At 44.6% G+C, this 21404-nt stretch overlaps 1 protein-coding gene and 1 long non-coding RNA gene across 36 annotated transcripts in view; one reads left to right on the top strand and one right to left on the bottom strand.

The window, feature by feature from the left end:
* Window positions 1-21404, top strand: part of RBFOX1 (RNA binding fox-1 homolog 1) — a 2073113-nt gene that overhangs the window by 1711070 nt on the left and 340639 nt on the right. For 2 of the 35 annotated variants that reach the window (XM_086691403.1, XM_086691395.1), the window contains exon 1: window positions 10399-10701. The exons of 30 other annotated variants lie outside the window; for them this stretch is intronic. In XM_086691403.1, coding sequence (XP_086547529.1) covers window positions 10615-10701 — 87 coding nt within the window. In that variant the 5' untranslated portion in view covers window positions 10399-10614. Of the gene's footprint in view, window positions 1-10397; window positions 10702-21404 lie in introns of those variants that run through there. 3 more of the 35 variants (XM_025916742.2, XM_086691399.1, XM_086691393.1) reach the window with 2 other exon arrangements.
* On the bottom strand, window positions 2818-13030 carry LOC147573154 (uncharacterized). The gene is made up of 3 exons (XR_015245280.1): window positions 12802-13030; window positions 11486-11593; window positions 2818-6073 (listed from the first exon to the last, which is right to left on the bottom strand). It is a non-coding gene; the product is annotated as an uncharacterized LOC147573154 (long non-coding RNA).

Here is a 21404-nt window from a genome sequence, read left to right as displayed (position 1 = left end):
GAGGGGATAGCTGCAGCAGAGAGAAGCCAGACCCCAACTTGGGACAATTGCTCCTTACTGGATAGGAGAGCTAAGGATGTGTGTTTGGATTCCATAGTGTCTGGCTTGCTTTTACAGTATGGAATACCTTAGCACTTCCCCAAGTTGTTTGACCCTCTTACGTTTTTGAAAACCTCATCCCTGTCGAGTTGTGGTGAGAGTCCTCTGAGCGGCAGGCACACATCCTCAAAGTCACGGTGCCGGTAAGCATGTCAACATGATTCCCCATGAGAACAGTCACCTGAACTGTCACCAGGAGCCTAACTTAAGGGATTCTGACCCTACCCACACCTTTCCTTTAGCAGAAGCACAGGCACATATTGGCCATCTACTTAAGAATCTGATAGAGATCCGGAGGCTCCTCAAGGGTCCACAGATGAATTTCAGAAGGGCCATCAATCCCCTGTAATGATATGGAAAATTTGTGAGTTATGTGCAGTTTTCTGGAATGAAGGCAAAATTCTCAGAGTGGTCCATGCATCAAAAATACGAGCTAAGAGCCACCACTTGTCCCCAGAAGACGCATTAGTAGGAGAGAGAGCCAAGGATCAGACAGCCCTGGAGGTTGAGATGGTGCTTTAGCATCACAAAAGCATGTGGCAGGCTAATCTCTTGGGTACTCTTCTCCTGGACCGCCCTCTTTTTTTGTCTGCCCATGCTCACTCTTTGCTGGTGTACCCATGTGACCAGCCCACCTCCCTGTGCCTTGAACCTCCTGTGTTCAGGAGGTGTTTCCCTACTCTCTGACGTCTTGGGGAGGTCCGTCCTTCCCCAAGCTTTAAAGTGTCCTCCAGCTCTCTGTCCTGGCTTTACTGTGTCTTCCTTTATCTCCAATGACTATTGAAGTGGTTGAGATTGAGGGAGGGGTTGAGGGTAAAGGAGATAAGAAGGCCACTCAGCTTAAGTTTAGTCCAAGCCAGCATTTCTTAGAATATTTATGTGGGGTCACATGCCAGCAAAGGGCTTCACTGAGTAATTAGCAAGCAGGGCTCTGCCACTCCCATTCAAGGTACAACTCATCATTTACCAGCTATATTTCCTTTGTCATTACTTCACCTCTCAGTGTCTCCGTTTTCTTGTCTGTAATGTAAGAAATTGAGCAGAATCTACTGATAGACCTATAGGAAGGGTAAACACAGGGAACCCATGTGATGAAATTGGTTCAGTGCCTGGCACAAAGCAACCATTGGATATTTGTTCAAATGGTTGAATTATGGTGATGAAGAGGAGGAGGTAGAGGAGGAGGAGAAAAAGGAAAGGAGAAGGGGTAAAGAACTTTGCACAGGATTGACACATAATTAATTCTCAATAGCCCGATATTCAAGTGGATGGATGGATGGATGATGGATCAATGAACAGATAGTCCATTGGTCATCAAGTAAGTTTGGGAATATCTGGATCAAACAAGGTCAAACACGTTTCTATTCTTTTTCCTTGCAGGACTTCTCAGGTGCCTTGCTATGTTAATAGGTGTCACAAATCCCCAAGAGGGAGAGAGGGCAAGCTGAATTTCTCCTACTTCTTTGGTCATGGGATTCTTTTTACAGTGAACCTTGTGTTATGCAAAGGTTGCTGGGGGGGTGCAATTCCAGGCGCTTAGTCACTAAGAGGAGAAGGATGCACACAGAGCTCGGGTGTTTCAGCCAGTTCACAGGGAGTAGAGTATGTGCATGGGGTTTGGGCAAAAAGGCTCGGTTGTGGGTTCTGGAGACTGTGCTATTTGGAGTGTCTCTGTGCCCAGCTCCTGCAGGGACCTGCAGCATGGACGCAGAAGATACAGGGAGGGCACAAAGCAAAAAGCCAGGGGAGCAGCCGATTATCATCCCCTTCTGAGAGTCCCCAGAGAGCATTTGTTTGCCTCAAGCAAGGTCAACAAATTCTCAAACCCAGTTGCCATTCATTCCCAGACAGGTCAGGGGTCGGTTCCTGAAGCATTGTTGATCTCAGCAGAGATGATGTGTGGGGTTGATATTCTTAGATTTGCTCATTCAGCCAGTCAGTCTGGCTTTCAGAGGAGAATCAGGTCAAGAAGCGCTTAATGAACCAAGCAGAGCACTGTGCTGCCTCTACCGCTGGGGGTTCGAGTTTCTAATGATAATCAGCAGCCTCCTCACTTACAAAACCTACTGGAATTTTCTTTGTGCATCTTCATAACCATTTTTGGAGGTAATAGGGTGACCCAGTGTCCCAGATTCAAAGGTGCTATCTTCATCATCCCTGTAAACCCTCCATTGACATTGGAATTCTCGTCTTTTGGTTTCAACATCGTATCTTCCATGTACAGAAGCCACACACACACACACACACACACACACACACACACACACATCCTTGTTAGCCCCTATGTCTTAATTTATGATTTAGAGCACGAAAGGAGGAGGTAAGCTCTTACACAAGAAGGCACATGGCAGGTTACTTTTGTGAGCACTATTTGCTTTAACCTATTACAGGTTGACCTATTAGAGGTCAAAGGGAGAAAGGATTTTGATACTCCTGGTTTGAAGGAGCCCTGATTGGGGCTGGTTTGATCCTTCAAAACAAGCTGTTGCTAATGCTGTTACCATTACAATAGCTACCAGCACCCTATTAAATGAGTGTTTGTGATGTGATGAACCAGTCCCTCAGCTAAACGTGTCTACATGTTATTCTTTTTTAAATCTCCGGACCACCTATGAGTTACGATTGAGTTATGGTTACTGACGACATTCTGATTTTACAAAAAATGAGTCTTAGGCACAGAGAGGTTAGGTAATTTGCACAAGAGGACACAGACAGCAGTTGGTAAAAAGTAGGGTTTTAATTTGGGCAGTGTGGCTCAGTGTGAGCTCCTAACTACCATGATCTGGTGCTTTTGCAAGAGGAGAGCCAGATGGCAAGGAAAAGTGTCAGACAGCGAGGGAATAGTGGTACCATGGTGAGCAGTCATGCTTACTAGGCACTCATCATTCTTGTAAGAACTTCCCTGCATCAGCTCATTTACACGTATTAACCAAAACTAGTCCATAAGATGGGTAGGGGCTGTAGCTCCTCATCTCAGGATGTGACCTTCCTGGTTGGACTGGTCCCCCCACCCCCGAGAATACAAAGGAAGTCACTAAAAGTTGGGGAGCAGCTGGTTGATGGCTCAGTACATCCTACCCACAGTTTGTGGAAGCTCTCCACTGGAAGATCTTGCCCCCTCCCCTGATAATCAGCTCGATGCTTCCAGCCTCTCCTCTGGTGGGAACTCATCCGTCTGTCCCCAGCATCAGGACCATAAGCATTATGTAGCATCTCATGGGATTTATCTTTGAGGTCCATGCCAGGGGAAGCCCTTCCATGCTAGTCTCCCCTGCGTTGGATAGGATTTGAATGCATGTCTGGTAGTGAGTGGAGTTTATCAACTGTGGTTCAGTTGTTGCCCTGGAGTGGTCATTCTTGATGATCTAGAAGATTCTAGGGTCATGTGGAAGGGAAAACTGGCTCTTGGTAACTGACAAAGCACACATTTTTCAGTTTAAACTCAGACAAGGCACAAAACATCCCTGAATCTCCATCTTGTCCTGTAGTCACCATAAGTGATTCTCCAGTGCTTGCTGAGCCTCTGCTCTCTGCCCGGTCCTGTGAGAAAGACAGGAAACCAAAATGATCGAGGATGAGGTAAAGGAGATAAAATTCACCTTACCTGGGTGGGATGACCAGCCAGGTCTCTACTATCCTGGGACAAATCAGCGCTGGTCTTTTGGGGCTGTGGACAGGTGGGTCATGATGAGTGCTGGAGAAGGTGGGAGGCTGCCAGAGAAGCCTGCCTGTAGCTGCTTGTTGAAGGATGGGGCCTTTCTGCAAGCCATTGTGTGAGGTGAGAGAAAGCTCCACCTGAAGCACCACTGTGGGTACCTGTGAGGCCTGGAGGAGGGAAGCTTGACATAGGATAGAGATGATTAAAAAATAGTTTTACATGGGTCTACAAAAGACCTTCTGAAGGAAAAAAAATACATTGGACCTTTTTGTACACCTTCCACCTGCCAGGAGTGCCCGTGCATGGCCAGTCACTTCAAGGCAACAGCCTGCCTGAGAGGAGGCACAGATATTGCCTTATTTTACTCCCAAGTAGACGAGGGCTCGGGGCTGAGGATCTCATCCTAGATCACATGTTCAAAAGGGTGTCATAACCAACATCCCAGCCCAGCCTCTCCAACTTTGAGACTCAGGCTTTTGCTACTGTGCCAGGAATGCCCCTGGGCCACTTGAGACAACCTTAGAGATACAGGCAGCCCTCAGTTGTCTGGAGACTCCTGTACCCTCACAGCTTTACTCACATGTCCCCCCAAAGGCAGCCATTTCAGCCAGTCATTGTCCCAGAAAGCATTGTGGGGAACTCTGTCTGTCTAGTCACTGCTTCACAGTCACTGGCTGAACAAGAATGAATGGCAGACTGCTTTGCCTCAGCCAACCTCCCTTCCAGACGGGTAGCCACACTTAACAGAATGATTGCACCTTGCTAAGGTGATTCTAGAACATGGGTGATGGTGTAGTTCATTCTGCCTGGGGTCCTGGGGAAGGCATCGCAGAAAATGCAAGATTTGATCGGGCCATCAAGGTTGAATTGGGAGGAAAGAAGGAAGAAAGGAAGGAAGGCAGGAAAGAATGGAAGAATGAGTTCTGTGTAGCAGGCCATATTATTACAGAGGCTTGGTTCTATAAAAGTATGTGGCCAAGGCAACTTGCCAGACTGATTTACAGGGGGAAAAAGGGGATTTATAGAAGGAGGGACAGTGTGTATTAGAGGATGAATCTGGAAAAGTGAGGGTGAGGAATATGAGGAAGGTCCTTGAATACTGTAGAAAACTCTCTCTCTCCCCCACATCGGCCAGGAAGTGGGGTGGGATGAGTGTTTCAGTATCCTGCATGAATCCATATTGTTAGGTAACCACTGTCAGTATTCCAAAGACAGGGAGTGCAATTAATATTGTCCCAGAAACGCTCTGTTGTATGCTTTCTGTTTTGTTCTGTTTTAGTGGTCGGCAAGTGGCGATTGACTTTTGGCTTCTTTTAAGGAAGCGGGTAAAGATTGGTGGAGGTGGTTCTCCACCAATGGAGTGTGATTCTTCTGAGCTGTGGCGGAGGCAGATCCTTCCCAGACGTTAGGGATTGTACAAGGAAATGTGGGCCAAAGCTTCTAGATCTTGCAGGTTTTCAAGAGATATTATAAATCTAAATTTTACATGAGATGCCTCCATTTAAAACTGTCACCTCTCTTGGGGCATCTGGGTGGCTCAGTTGGTTGAGCATCTGACTTCGGCTCAGGTCATGATCTCGTGGTTGGTAACTTCGAGCCCCTCACCAGGCTCTGTGCTGCCAGTGTAGAGCCTGCTTTGGATCCTCTGACCCCACCCTCTCTCCCCCTTCCCTACTCTCTCTCATGCTCTCTCGAAAATAAACACTAAAAAATATATCATCTCTCAGAGCACCTGGTTGGTTCAGTTGGTTAAGTGTCCGACTTCAGCTCAGGTCATGATCTCACGGTTTGTGAGTTCGAGCCCCACATTGGGCTCTGTGCTGACAGCTCAGAGCCTGGAGCCTGCTTTGGACTGACTCTCTCTCTCTCTCTCTCTCTCTGCCCCTCCCCCACTTGTGCTTTGTCTCTCTCTCTCTCTCTCAAAAATAAAGTGTAAAAAAAAATTTTTAATAAAAAAATATATCATCTCTCTTTTGCACAATGCAGAGAAGCCATCACCGTCATCAACATTCTCCTCCCCCTCCTCCCCCTCGTCCTTCTACTCAGACTGGATTTGGTCCATGAGGTTACACTTGGCTCATGTAACCAACAGAATCCATATGGCAGGCATTGGTTTTCTCTGAATGCTCTTGTCTCCCAACCTCCATCCAAAACTTGTGTTTCTTTTCTTTTTCCTTCTCCTACATCGGTGTTTAAACTTTAGGCCGCTGCCCCTCACAAGGGCTGGTGGTGAACAGAGTAATCCTCATGTTAGCTCTTGGATGTGGGAAGGAGATGCGGTATCCGACCTCATCTAGGCAGAGGAACCACTTTAATCTAGGAGAGGAAAGAACGAGACAGTGACTGAGAAAAGAGTCCCATCATGGAAGATGGAGAAAGAAGATGGGAGGTGGGTTTTTTGGTTTGTTTTGTGCTTGTTTGTTTTTATCTTCTTTGGAGAGTGGGGTGAGACTGAACTATGAAAGGTTGGCTAAGAAAAAAAAAAAATCTCCTGATGGAAATCCCTGACACAGGGAAGATTGACACAGAACCAGCACTCAACGAAGTGACAGGATAATCGGGAAGCATGTGGAGAAGCAGAGGGCAACTGAAAAGGAGTTTATATTTGCTATTATATTAAAGTCTGACTTCCAGAGCTTTAGGTAAAATACATGCTCTCAATTAGGGGTCAGCAAACCATGGTTTGTAAGCCAATCCTAGCCCATTACCCATTTTTATGACCCTCAAACTCACAATGGTTTTTACACTTTTTCAAGATGGGGAAAAAAATCAAAAGAGGAGTATCTCCTGACAGACGAAAATTATAGTGAATTCAAATTTCAGTGTTTGTTGGTTTCCATATTGTAAATGCTTTCAGGTGACAGTAGCAGTTTTGAGTGGTTACAGCAGAGAGCGTAAGGTCGTCAACACCTGAGCTATTTGTCTGTCCACTTACAGAAACAACTTTGCCATCCTGTCTGGGATGGCTGCTTTAGATTGTGATGTGGGGCCTTTGCTTGAATTCTGTGTTTCGAGGCCTACCTGTGTCTCCCAGGCACGGTCTCCCCTGCTCTCTACTTAATTCTTTCACTCTACATTTTCAAAGCTCCTGCAAAAAACCACGAACTCATACTGGGTAGCTGACTGTTTACCATGAGCTGTGCTCAGGAGCCAGTGAGGAGCAGAGATGCATAGGCAGTGTCTTTTAGCAGAGGAAATGGAAGTAAGAGAAAAGAATTACAGTCCAGTAATACTAGGTGCTTCCTATTTGGAAAAAATAGGACCTGTGTTAGGAAAAAGAGGTTTGTTTGTTTTCAATGTTTATTTGTTTTTGAGAGAGAGAAAGCATGAGCTGGGGAGGGGCAGAGAGAGAAGGAGACAGAATCCTAAGCAGGTTCCACACTGTCAGTACAGAGCCTAATGTGGGGCTCGAATTCACAAACTGCGAGACCGTGAACTGAGCCGAAACCAAGAGTTTGTACGTTCAACTGGCTGAGCCACCCTGGCACCCCAGGAAAAAGAGGTTTTGTTTAATGGTTGTCATTTGATTTTATGTTCTATTAGTTCATGAAGTTTTTGAGGTAGGTTTAGAGCAAGGATATTTTTAATTCATACAATTTCAAAAATATAACTATTATGATTATATGTGACAGTAATATGTGAATATAAAATCAGAATCAGAGAAAATGTGAACAGCAGTAGTTAGTACTGGAGGTGGTGAGGATAGGAAGACAAAAACACCGATCTGTAAGCAGGAAAGGCCAACACAGTGGACAGAGATGAATCTCTTATTTGGCTTTAAGCTTCCTGGCAGTCAATGTGAAAAGGGTCACAAAACAGTTAGCCCTTATCTTCAAGGATGGGGGTGGGGGAAAATACTGATTACTCAGGATCAGTAAAAACTTTTGTATTATGGAGTTTTTAAAAAGAAAACAAAATGCCCTCTGCAAAAGGTATAGCTAAGTATGTATATATCCCATATATTATGTTACTCATTTCTCCCTGAAATCATGAGATTCTTTAACAAAAACAATATATATGTTAATAAATACAATTATCCTTTGTATTTATGTAACTCCACAGTTTCCAAAACACTCTCTCAATTTTGCTCTTGGGAATAGTCTTGGTGAATTGTAAGTGGATATTGTTGCCTCTATTCTAGTTTAGGAAACTAAGAATCTAAATTGTGTAAATTTCTGGCCTTCCAGACTAAGTTTCCTGCCTCCTCCTCCAATAGTCTTTACATTTTCTAACACTAAAGAGAAATAATCCAATCTGACCCAGCTCTGACCAAAGTAATGAATAGCTCCCCCATCCCGAGAAGCTGTCTCATGAAGATGCCTCTGTCCTCATTGGTAACTTCTCAGAAGCACAGTGTTGAAAGTCATAGTCAAAAGCTAAAGTTAGAAACAGTATCAGGCTGTTAAGTAAGAGGGGTCAACTTGCAGCTGTTACTGGAGCTTTCTGAATTGTAACAGTGTGGCTACTTTGATGCAGGAGAATCAATTACAGAGAAACCTTGTCAAGATGGCCAAAATTCAGCCTTAAATAATTGAATTCTCTGCCAAACGCTGTCCACTGTCGTTATCTAGAAATGTAATTATGCAGCTAAATCAAGCAACTAAAATTAGTGTAGTGTAAAAACACCTTGGCTATCTAAAAGTGGAGGAATTGACATTTGGATTTAGAAAAAGCCAATAGTTGAATATGGTTTGCGGTGTCTGAAGCTCTCTGAGTTTCTACAAAATCTATATCCTGTGTCCTGCTTGGAGTTAGAGGTGGAATGTGGCAAGCGGATGTTTGGTTTGAAGGTGATTTCCAGTGATCCCTGGGCCTTCGGCGTTAGCTAGTGGACTCACTTGGTCACTTGCACGCCCTTGCTCTCAAAACCGGGAGCTTTCCACATGCCCATGTGCCTTCTTGCCATGAGTGACTCTGTGAATTTATCTGTGCCTTCAATCTGAAGCTGAAGACGTATCCATACTGACCATCAGGAGAACACACACACATGATAGGAACAGCTAATAGCCTTTAGTATGGTATCCATGATATGATGCCCGGAGCTTTGCCTCACGACCCCATGGGGCAGGGTCTATTATTACTGCAGTTTTCTAGGTGAAGAAACCAAGGTTCAGAGATGCTAAGTCACTTGTTCCAACATCACACAGCTAGTGTGTGAGACACCCAAATCAATTGCATTTCAATTCATGTAATGCCACAGGAATTTACTTATTACCATGGAACCTATCCCAGACAATCCTTTGGGTATTTTCAAGCATCAGAAAGATTGCAAATATTGGCTTGAATTTATTTTTCGTCCATAGTTTGGTAGATATGCCTTTAAACTCTGGGAACGGGAAACCATCTCGTATGAACACATTGCATAGTCACAGATGACCATTGAAAGCTCAAGGACAGAGAATCTGTGTTTTGTTTTGTTTTGTTTTGTTTTGTTTTGTTTTGTTTTGTTTTGTTTTGTTTTGTTTTGAAAGCATGCAAAGTTCTGTTAGAGAATGAAGTACTCTGCTGCATATAGTGAGTCGCCTGGTTAGGAATTGTGTTCCGGGCCCGGCACTGACTCTTAACAAGGGTACACGTGTGGGAAACCGATTCGACTAGTATAAGTCCACTTCTCTGTGTGTTCCCTGGAACTGGTAACAGTACTGACTTCAGAGAGTTGTGAGAATAACATTACATAACCTGTGTAAACAACTTAGTTCATTCTCTGTGTGTAGCACACTCTGCAAGTATTAGCTGGTATTCTTTTTCTTTTTTAATTTTTTTTTAGCATTTATTTATTATTGAGAGACAGAGAGAGAGAGAGAGAGAGAGAGAGAGAGAGCATGAGCAGGGGAGGGGCAGAGAGAGAGACACAGAATCCGAATCCAAAGCAGGCTCCAGGCTCTGAGCTGTCAGCACAGAGACAGATGAGGGGCTCGAACTCATGAACCGTGAGATCATGACCTGAGCTGAAGTCGGATGCTCAGCCGACTGAGCCACCCAGGCGCCCCGCTGGTATTCTTATTGTGTGATTTGCACAGATTGCCCCTTTAAAATTAAAGCCAGTGAGGGGCGCCTGGCTGGGTCCGTCGGCTGAGCGTCCGACTTCGGCTCAGGTCATGATCTCGCGGTTTGTGAGTTTGAGCCCCACGTCGGGCTCTGTGCTGACAGGTCCAAGCCTGGAACCTGCTTCAGATTCTGTGTCTCCCTGTCTCTCTGCCCACCCCCTGCCCCACTCTGTCTCTGTCTCTCTCTTACAAAAATAAACATTAAAACATTTGTTTAATGAAATAAAATTAAATTAAAGCCAGTGACAGAGAGAGAAGCACAGATTAGATGATCTCCTTAGCTTCTTTTGGATCAGTTCCAAAGGGTGCCCACATTTACCTACTTGATTTTTAAGTAGCGACTGATAATCCTATCAGTTTACAAGTCTCATTTTCCTCTCTAAAAATCCCATGCAGACTTTGTCCCTTGCCTTTTACCCAACTTCATCGGGAAGAGCCCCATTCCTGTGGCCTACCTCTCTCTCTCAGTCATCTGGCCTCTCTCTCACTCTCTCTGAGAACTAAATTAATGAAGAGTATTTGGTTAGTCATGTTAGGCAAGCCGTTCCCAAAATAGCACCTTCCATTTTGGTAGATTCAAGTCTGCAGCTGCCGTGTCTCTTCGGCGTCTGGGAAGAAAACTTTCACATTAAGAGTTGCTGATGCGGATTTTCTTTCTTTCCCCCTCTCGGCGTTGATGAGTGCCTGGCTCGTGACAGAAGCGATTTGGCTCTCGGCTTTGTAGTTCCGAAGAAGTTGGGTCTGTAGATTTTCCCCTAACTCTCCACTGATGTGTTGAGCTTCAGAGGGAATAATACCTTCACGTAAAGCATGTTGCCTTCTCAAGGAGTACTCCTGCATCCCTATGGCGTGCCTATGATTGTTCCTGCAGGCCCCTACTTTCCCGGACTGATCCAGGTAATTCAAGGCCACTGCCAGCCAGCAACTTAACTCCAGAGCGCTCAGAGTAATAATTGGAATTTTTATGGTTGAGAAAGCAAACACTTTTAATACAGGAAAAAGCCCTCATGTAGTCAGGGGGAAGACAGTAGGAAATCACCAAGATGGATCACCCTAATCTGGCTATTGACATCTCTCATGGCTGAATAAATGGTGTAGTTGAGCCATATTTGCTTGTATCGATCTGGGTGCTGTTTAACATTCATGCCTTTGCTTCAGGAGGTTGACCACGGGGCAAAGGATTTGCTCTCCTTCCTAGCTTTCTGAGGGACTCAGTCTCCCAGAGCAGATCATGAGGCAAAGTAACTTATCATGAGGTGACTTGGTTAAGAGCTTTAGCCCAGGAAATAGAAGGAGCATGAAATATGCATTAATTTATATGTTTGCCTTCATGTGGGTTGTCTATTTTTATAGAAGTGCCCTGCCCCCCACCTCACCTGGGTCGAGTGGTGGCATTGAGGCAAAAAGGAACACGCTGTTGATGGTTCATTTATGAAGTTCAGAGATTACTTTAGGACTCCCTTACCAGCTGTTTACATCTTAATGATGGCAAGAAAGTGGAGGATTGAAATGTGTGTTGGTTTTACTTTTAAGCCTATTAATTTTGTGCAGGGAGACTCATCTACCAATAAGATACTTGGGACTTTCCACCCCCCCCCTCCTTAGCATAAGTTTGTCTTTTTAAACAAGCATTGGCTTCTGGGTGTATGTCCAAAGTTCTCTGTGGAAAGCGAACACCTACTAGTCACAGAGCCTGAACATCCTGGGAAACCCAGATGGTTGCTTTGCTGTTGTTTTCTTGTTTGTTTGAGAACAGCCATCGCTTTGTAGTTAATTCTGTCTCTTGTTTCTGCGGGAAAGGAAAACTAAATGTATTTTGTGTTTAGTGCACCCTTTCACCCTTAACCTTGTGCCCCCTCCGCAACTATATTTGAAAATTGCGCAGTACCCTACCTTCTTAATTAAAATTTCTGGGGAGGGCTCTGGTCAAACTCAGTTTCCCCCCTTTTCCAAATGGTGCTTGTGAACCTTAAGAACTTGGGTGATTCGAGACATGTAGGGGCGATTCTCAATAATAACAACACATTCTATCATCCTAGACTTATGGCCATTGCTTAGCTTGGAAACCCCTATATTATACGTGAGACATATATACACTGCCTGGAGAATGGTCCGTAACAACATGGAAATCGTTCCATCTTTCCTGGTGTAAGCAGGCCAGTGGGGTGTGCGTGGAGTCTGAAGGAGGACTCCGTGGCAAACTGGAAGGCCTTTTGCTTCCATTGGAAACTTGGGGTGAAGGTCGGCTGTTGGAGTTTTGTCAGACCCTCTGCCGCCCCGTCCGATAAATAATTACAAGCAAATCGTGCCCTTCACTCTATGCTGATTGATGCTGAAATTGCTTTTGAAAGTTCTCATAAGTTCCTGTTATAGATTAAGTGCCGGTGTAGGAAAAATAACGGCACGCACTGAAATGGGTGAATGTAATCAGGCTTAATGGACTTGAGAGCTTGTTGGGAATTGAATAACTATCGATTTGCTGGAATGTTGCTGTCATTACGAAATGCCACTCTGGACGTATTACCCCAATGATAGATGAGGAGACACACGGGCCAGCTGAGAAATTGGGGAGGCCCTATTTCTTCCTTTTTTGCAGAGTGTTGGAGAAAACATATCCAGTTATTTTTGGAAGGAACAAGTGATTTTACTTGCAAATCTTAGCCCGATCATACTTTGTTTTCCCAAGTGACACCTTTGCTAACTAGTTACCCATAAGTCAGGAGAGCAGTGCAGCGGGGAGGCTCTGGACCAGCTGCTGTGACATATTCATCTTCTTCCTCTCTCACTCCCCTGGAATGCACTAAAATGGTATAGCTGGAGAGAGACCAGCTTCATTTCTGGTTTGCTGAGAGACCCTGTGTTATTTACCCATTGGCATCACGAAACTCAGATCACTTGGTTGCAGAAACATTTTCAAGGGGAGGAGAAGCAACTCAAAGAGAGAAAAATTGTAACACACACACACACACACACACACACACACACACACACACTCACCTTCTAGCTGGGCCTTCTGATGCCAGCTGTCCTGTATCCCAGCAGGCTGTATCAGCTTGCTTACCAGTTCCTTGACCTTGTGGTTTTTTTTCCAACTCCTCAAGAGTTGCAAGAGCTTCCCTGTAGGGAAGGAAGGTGCCGCCCACACCTTAATAATGTCATCAGCAGGACACTAAAAGTGATCCAAAATAGTGTGTGTACTCCATCATCCGTAGTAAGTTCCCTATGCCTGGAGTTACACGGACAGAGCTTTGGTAGCCACTTGGCAGGGTTGTTGGATCAGAGTTTGAGATTCCTCCCAAGGTCTTTCCAACCTCAAGAGCCAACAATTCTGTGGCAGAAGAGTTTCTGCCACTTTTTAAATTAATACTAGTAGCATTGCCCTGTTTTGGTCTACTCACTTGAAGAAAAAAATAAATAATTGACCAGATATCATAACAGGCTTTAATAGAGCATCACGTTGTCTGGCAAAAACAGAGTAGAGCCGTTTTCTAGTAATTCTAAGGCTGTTGGTCACCAGGATCTTTTGTTCTAGGACTGAATTCCATAGTTACCAGTGATCCCCATCCGCCATCCCTCAAGAAAGCAAGAATCATTATCATGCTGGTTCTCCTGAACCCATCTTCTGGTATCAAAACCTGTTGAATATATGGAAAGGTGGATAGTTTTTCCTGCTAGCCATGTAAAGAATTTCTGAATGACCATAGGGGATTGAGCTGAACCAGTTTGGAGCGTTTCATGGGTAGTGAGAAGCAGAAGAGAAGGGAAAAAGAGTAATACTGCCGGGGCACCTGGGTGGTTTGGATGGTTGTGCATCTGACTTCAGCTCAGGTCACGATCTCGCGGTTTGGGAGTTCGAGTCCCGCGTCAGGCTCTGTGCTGACAGCTCAGAGCCTGGAGCCTGCTTCAGATTCTGTGTCTCCCTCTCTCTCTGCTCCTCCCTTGCATGTGCTTTGTCTCTCTCTGTCTCTCAAAAATGAATAAATGTAAAAAAAATTTTTTTAAAGAGTAATATTACCAAGTGCATTGTATAAACCTTAATCCTTTCCCTTTGTATGAATCTCAATCTTGGTATCTTGGGATAAAAAGAAACAATGTATGTTCCTCTCAAACTTCTTTATTTACTTCTAAATTTTCAACAATACACTGAATGATCAATGCACTCTCTGATCTGAAAACAAGGAAGGTCTGACAAATCAATTGTCAAAGTCAGTCTTGAATCCAGAACTTCCCAAGATGACTTATTTAAACCATAGACCATGGCCGCAGCATACCAAGCAACATAATAAAACAATGGCTTTATAAATGATTAGTATGTTTGGTTAGTGCTTAGATCTAATGAGCCCTTGGTTCAGGGTTATAAGTTCATATGTGCACCCCTCACTGTAGATACTTAAACAAAGGGTATGCCCTTTGGCCATACGTGGCTAGATCGTTCTCCATACTGGGACAGATAATTCCCATCTCATCTAGATATTATAGATAGTGGGTCAAAAGACCATTTTTCTAGATGGAAGTCAGTGTAAACAGAACCCCATCTACGTCACCATGCATTTGTTAATCAAGTTATTCATTAATGCTCACATATTTTAGACGAGGTATTGGTCAGGACACCCAGGACACAAAAGTGATAGTCATAGCCACTGACATGTAGGTTCACAGCCAGTGGAAGAGAACACTAGATAAACACAAAACTTATACTACAGTAAAAACATTAGAAAAGAATGACAGGTCACAATTATTGAGTAATGCTATGAACCAGGTGCTGTGCTAAATACTTAGGTATATTATCTCACTTTTTCTTACAAAACCCTAAGTTGAGTACTTACTGGCCTACCATCCCCTATCTGTAATTTTAAATTCCAAAAAGCTCTGTCAATCAGGGTGTTTTCTGGGGAGAAGTTTGGTACCAAAACTGATTTGGGAAGCAAACTTGACCTAAAATGATGTGTGGCTATTTATAGACTTTCTTTATCCCTCTTAGTGTGAATATTCACATATTTTGCTACAGGGATATTTAAGTGTTTGATTTCAGAATGTTGTCCCAGACCCTGCCGAGAGTGTTACATAATCGATGTTTCCACTGAAATACCTTTCTGAAAAAGACAATTCCTATCCGTCCCCCATAAAAAATTTGAAATTTCAAAATACACATGACCCCAGTGATCTCAAATAAGGAATCAGAGTCTTGGATTATGGTGCCCTTTCTACCTATGAAGAACCTGAAACTGACCCTTGAGAAAGGGAGCTTGTCCAAGTTCACAGGAATGTCAGTTACAGATCTGAGATTTGGATCAGGTATGTTGGGCCAGAATCTTCCCTCTTGACCAGTCTACTGTTGAGGTGCATCCGTGGGAATGCATATGAAAACAGGAGAGGGAGCAGGTGGATGTCTCTTAGAGTAGGAAAGAGTGTGGTTAAAAGGGAAGGGTGGTGTTTGAGTTGAGCTCTAAAGCACCGGCAGGCATTCAGTGCAAACTAAGGAGAGGTCTTCCTACCAGAGCAGAGAATTCAGGTGAATTCATGGTGTTGGGGTGACACAGCGAGAAGGAACTTCGGTATCTTCCCCATCCCACTGCACTGTAGAGTTGGAGATTGTTTGCACATAGGACTCAAATATCAAAAAGCATAGGTGGAAAGAATCTTGGAAGAATCTCTGAAATAACTCTTACGGCCTGAATTTCTGAGTGCTCTACCCAGGAATGGGCTCCGAAATACCCTTCTGTGAATACCGCTGGGGAGTGTCCACTTTCCTGGGTTTGGGTCCTGAGCACTCAATGCCGTCTTTTCTCTCAGAGACTCTAAGCTCTCTAGAGGCTGTGTGTTTTCTGACTTAACCTTCCTAGAGTAGACAGTGGCAGAAAAACGCTGATTAGTGCCTCTCTGATAGGGATAGCAGTGGTAGGAGCAAACCCTGCATTCTGGATTCCGAAGCAGAAATCAGCATCGTTGAATCTGGCAATGTAGTTGATGGCAGATCTGCATACATATGTGGTGATGCCAGGAATTATCCAAGTGGAGAAGCTGTCCTGACAGAAAGACAGAGGAAGGTAGAGGAAGGTAGAGATCATTTGGATACATGTCTGGGTGAACGAAAAACAATTCCACTTGTTCTGGTCTATGGCTGGTGGAGCCAGTTTCATATCCTGATATTTCTGCCCTGCAATATTATCTACATGTTTGGAGTATCTGCTGATCTGGAAAGAAATCAGAAGGCACACCTGATGTAAATGTTAGTGGTGTCATTTACTTTGAGGCTGCTCTGTCTTAGTCACTAAGTGACTTTTCTGTACTGCCGCAGAGGCCATGTCAACGGCAGACTAAATTAAAGAGTCAGGGAGGTGGCAAGGAGAGTTTGGAGTCAAATAGGTCCGGGTTGATGTATTGGCTCTGGCATTTACTAAGCATGTGGCCCTGGGCCTGTCAGTTAACCTCTCTGAGGCTGTGTGCTCAGCTACAAAACAAAAGCAGGAATCCCTGACTTGCAGGGTGTTTGTGAGCTTTAAATGGGATCTATCTCATTAGCGATTGTTTATCGAGCACCTACTGTATGTGAGGCTTTGAACTAAGAGAGGGTGATGAGCCAGAATAAAAGACACCCAAGACCCCTTTCCATACAAAGGTTCCACCCTAATACACAGGAAAGATGTGGGACATCCGTATCCATATGTATATGTATATCATGTCTATAGCTGTATCTATATCTGTATCTCATCTATATCTATGTATCTCCATCTCTGTCTGTAGCTCTGTATCCAGTATGGTAGATGTTCATTCTGCATTATTCGAGAAAGAGAAAGTGAGAGAAAGATGTATGATAAACGTTTATTTAGGACTCTTTTATTTGCAACTGACAAAAATCGAATGCATATTGCTTAGAGGGGAAAAAGAAAACATCCAGCTTCAGGCGCAGTTGAATTCAGTCTCCCAACAACCCAAGTCATGTCTCTCCACAACTCTGCTGTGGTTGTCTTTTCTGGATCTTCGTTCACAAGCACACCACATCTAAGTGGTGGCACAAATGGTCCCCAAGCATCTCCGGGGCTCACATCCCAATCCATCTTTTTGCAAGTCTCTTTCCCAACTGTTCCTGCAAAAATTTCCAGATAGCAGTCTCCTTGGCTTACCTTGCAAACCATGCCCACCCTGAAAGCAGTCCTCTTGCCTCACTGCTCACATTGGATCTGGATGGTGTTGTCATCCTGACTGAGCTGTAGGGGCTGTGAATAGAGGGGAAAAATGAGTCTTGTTCTCACAGTAAGGTGTTGGACAGGCAAATGTCAGCTTCTCATGATCAGCAATCCTAACTGAAGGTATTACAGACATCCAGACATGTTTTTTTTTGCTCCCCCGAACCCTACATACACCCTCTCCAGGGAAGGAAGTGTGGGACTCTGATCTTAATTAAACTCATTGAGGGGCCCCTAGGTGACTCAGTCGGTTAAGAGTCTGACTGTGGCTCAGGTCATGATCTCGTGCTTCATGGGTTCAAGCCCTGCCTCAGGCTCTGTGCTGACAGCTCAGAGCCTGGAGCCTGCTTAGGATGCTCTGTCTCCTTCTATCTCTCTGTCTCTCTCTCTCTATCACAAAAATGAATAAAACTTTAAAAGAAATTATTATCCTCATTGACCGATGCCAGTGATCACATTCACCAAGCAGTTAAATATCATCTAGCGCATTTTGCTTCTCCATTAACGATCAAATGTATCGAAGTTAGATATGGCAATTTTACTTAGCATCTTCCCACCTAAATTAATTACAGTATTGTTTCCCACTCGGGTATGTTGGGAGCATTCTGACTATTTTTCAGGTGAGGACACCATGCATGATCTAGTGAAGTAAAGACAGTCTGATAAGCATATTCAATAACAACATTATGAAGCAAGATTGGGCTGCTCAAATCAACAACTTCATGTCTCTTTATATTAGCAATACGTACATACATAAATATATAAAGAAAGAAAAACCAAAGCCTTCCAGTTAAGTTTGAAATAATGTGGACTGTCCATCGTTGCAAAGCACTTTGGAGATCCTAGCGACTTGCCCCGTTCTGTTTTATAGAAATGCACTTTTTATTTTTAATTAAAAGATTAAAGGGACACTGTCAATCTCTTCTGATTAATATCAGTCCTATAAAAAGGATGTGTTTCTGCAGCAACCATCTGTCATTTTGATCATTTTAAAGGCATGCTATATCAGCAAGTCTGCTTTTTATAATATGTTGGCATGGGACACACAGAGCTGGAGAGAGTTGTGGATTTCACACTCCACTTTGCTGCTTTGGTGTTCAGCAATCTGAGCCTTTGATGGTGAAGCAGAACCCCCTCCCTGTCTTTTAAAGGTTGTTTTGGGTAAGTGTTTTCCCCGGCTGATTTATGACAGAGATGCTCACCCCTATTTATGTTTCTCTCACGTCTAAAGATAGGCCTACCACACATGCATCCCACCAGCGTGGAAGAAGCCAGCATATCCACTTGATTAACTGCTGAACCTTAGGAGGTGTCCAGAAACGTTGAACTCAGTACTCCGCACGTCTTTTCCTCTGGGGAACTGGGACCATTGTCTTCTGCAAAGCTTAGTTCCTAGCTTGAGCTCTCCGGGTTGTAAAAGTCAGAGACAGAGGCATTGTGACAGTCATTTATTTATTATAATAATTTTTCATGGGTCAGGGTTCCATGTTGGATTGTCTTCTAAGCTCTGGAGACATTGAGATGATTAAGACCCAGTCTCTCTCCTCAGAGGTGGAGTCCCTGGCCACATCGCTGGGAAGAAAGTCAGAGGTTAAACACAGCTGCTTGATGGTGGAACTCTGTAGAGTCTCGACTGCACTCACCCCACACAGTATGAGGTCCCCACCACTGTCAGTGGCTTGGGCAGTTGCGATGGATTTTTCTACAGTTCCAGGAAGATGGCTTCCTTAAAAATTTTTTTAATGTTTATTTACCTTTGAGATAGAGAGAGACAGAGCATGAACAGTGGAGGGGCAGAGAGAAAGGGAGACACAGAATCTGAAGCAGGCTCCAGGCTCAGAACTGTCAGCACAGAGCCCTACGCGGGGCTCGAACTCGTGGATTGTGAGATCACGACCTCAGCTGAAGTCAGACACTCAACCGACTGAGCCACCCAGGCGCCCCTCAGGAAGATGGCTTCCTGTAGATAGTTCCTCTATCCTTCCCAAATAAGAGGGTTTCTGGTATGTTCCGGGAGACAAAGGGTGGAGGTTTTTTTGTTTTTTTGAGGAAGACCTCTATCTCTGAAACAGTGGTTCAGTTTTGTCCTGTCCTACCTTCTATCTGGCTCAGAGTAATGCAGTGAGTTCAGCATACCATGCTGGGAGAGAGGATGACCTCCCTTAGCTGTTATTTTTCCTTCCACTCCGTAATCTGCACTGGCTCCTCAAGGTAGAGAGGATTTGGAGGAGGCAGTCACCTTGCACATTCCAAGGTGTTTTCACAAAGTGCTCTCTGAAGAGCCATTTCTTCTCATTTCATGAGGTAGCACAGTTAAGGATTTAGATCAGAGAATTTAGAACATAGGATCTAGACCAGGGGAGCTTGAATCTGGCCACGACCTTCTCCTGGTGACTTTGGGCAAATTGTTTGACCTCTCTGACCCTCCACTTGCTCCTCTATACAATGGGAGTAATATGCAATATTCTCTACCTCCCAAAGTCAATGTCAGGCATAAAAGAGTGCAAAAATGACCACACCCAAGGCATTTGCAGTGCAACCACGATGCTATTCAGGAAGCTTGGCATAATGCCAAGGTCTGGGTGCCCCACTCAGACCAATCTGAGTAGGCATCTTGGCCCCTGTGTGACGTGGGGCTCCGTGTCTCTGAGTTTCCATTGTCTCAACTTGACAATGGGGGAAGGAACCCAGAGGATCTGATGAGATGATGCTCTTTTCTTTTCTTTTCTTTTCTTTCATAATATCCTGGGTTGCTGCACTTTCTTTTCCATACAGAGATTCTCTGGATTTGGGCGTTAAGTGGGCACAATTGTAACTCTCTGTTCCCTCTCTCAGTGGAGATTCTCAATAACCAGGGACATGCTTTTTGGTGCAGCTGGACAGAGTGGGGTACCATTGCGGAATGCTATGAAAGAGAGAAAGAGATACCACCATGGGGTTTGACATGCATAGCCCATGGCCTTGGGTGGGATGAAACCCACACCCCTTCCCATTCCCTAAGTCAGTGGCCTGGGGAGCTGGGACTACTGGTCACACACCAAGAAGGATGTAAAGGCCTCACTCATATGGAATCCTTGCCCAAATCTTTGTCCACTGGCTCTAGTAGGACTTCTGGGGCTGGAACCAGAACTGGCTGGGAGGAGTGGACTTTGAATGGGAAAGAGAAGCCCAACCCCTTCCCTCCATGTGGCCATAGCCTTCTGGGGACAAATTCTTTGGGACCACCCACACCCCTGTTCCATGCAGCTCCTAGCACACTGTGGGCGCTTAATAAATGTTAAATAATAAGAATAGCTTCCATCTGTCAGCACCCGGCGGCAAGGAGGAGTGTGAGTGCAAGACTGCCGACTGGCACTGGGCAGCCTGTGGAGAGCCTTCGGGGAGGGAAACGCGGCTTAGAGAGACACTTCCAGAACCTCCTTCATCAGTGTGCTCTCCAGCCCTGCCACTGATCGGCACGTGGGCAAGCTTGCTGACCTGTGCTGTCTGCCCTGGACCTCGGATTGTCTGCATCAGAATGGCAGGGCCCAGTGAACTACGTGCTTCCCCGGCAATCCCGGGTTTCCCGTGAACAGCTGGATTGGGGAACTGGTGTTACCCAACAATGCAGGGGCTTTGTTGAGGTTTAAAAGGGGCGAAGGATCTGCCCTCTGAACAGACGGTGTCATAAATTCATACTTCCGTCATTTTCTTGGAAGAAAATGCCTACTGGGCTTTTCGCATTTAGTTATGATAAAAACAACAGCAGCTGCTCGTTTTCAGGCATTTACGATGTACCAGGCTGTGTGTAAGGCATTTCACCTACAGTATCTAAGTGAAGTGTTGTATTTGGGAGAGGAAAAAGCAGGCTAACAGGACGATGTAGGGGTGTAGGCTCTGGAACGGACTACCTGGCTCATCTCCTGCCTCCACCTGTGTGACCTTGGGCATCACTTACTACCTGTGTGACCTTGGGTGTGGTAACACCTCCTCTGGGCAGCATTAACCTTGCTGGGTGATAGTTAAAGGAACCAAAGCATATAAAGTGCATAGCACAGTGCCTGGCACATGGAAAGTAGTCAGGAAGCATATTAGCAAGTTTATTTTCAAGCACAACTAAAATGCTACCACAAACAACACCAGAACTAACTATACAGTAGAGGCAATATGGAGCGTTTGCAGGTATATATGTATGTATGTATATATATATATATATATATATATATATATATATATATATTGCATCTTGGCTAAGAGGGTGAACTCTCGAAACAGACTGCTGGGTTAGAGTCTCAGCTTTGCCTCCTTGGTAAAGATCCTAAATTGCCCTCATCTGTAAAATGGACATATTAGAAGCACCTAACTCCATGCTTTCGTATCCTCCTCCATTGGATGGGGACCATATCAGAGTTGCTTTTGAGGATCAGATGAGTT

This window comes from Puma concolor, chromosome E3, assembly GCF_028749965.1.
Source record: "Puma concolor isolate L17-30 chromosome E3, mPumCon1.1.hap2, whole genome shotgun sequence".
Classification (NCBI taxonomy): Eukaryota; Metazoa; Chordata; class Mammalia; order Carnivora; family Felidae; genus Puma; species Puma concolor.
Note: the sequence above shows the minus strand (reverse complement) of the source record. Positions and strands in the feature narration are given on the sequence as shown.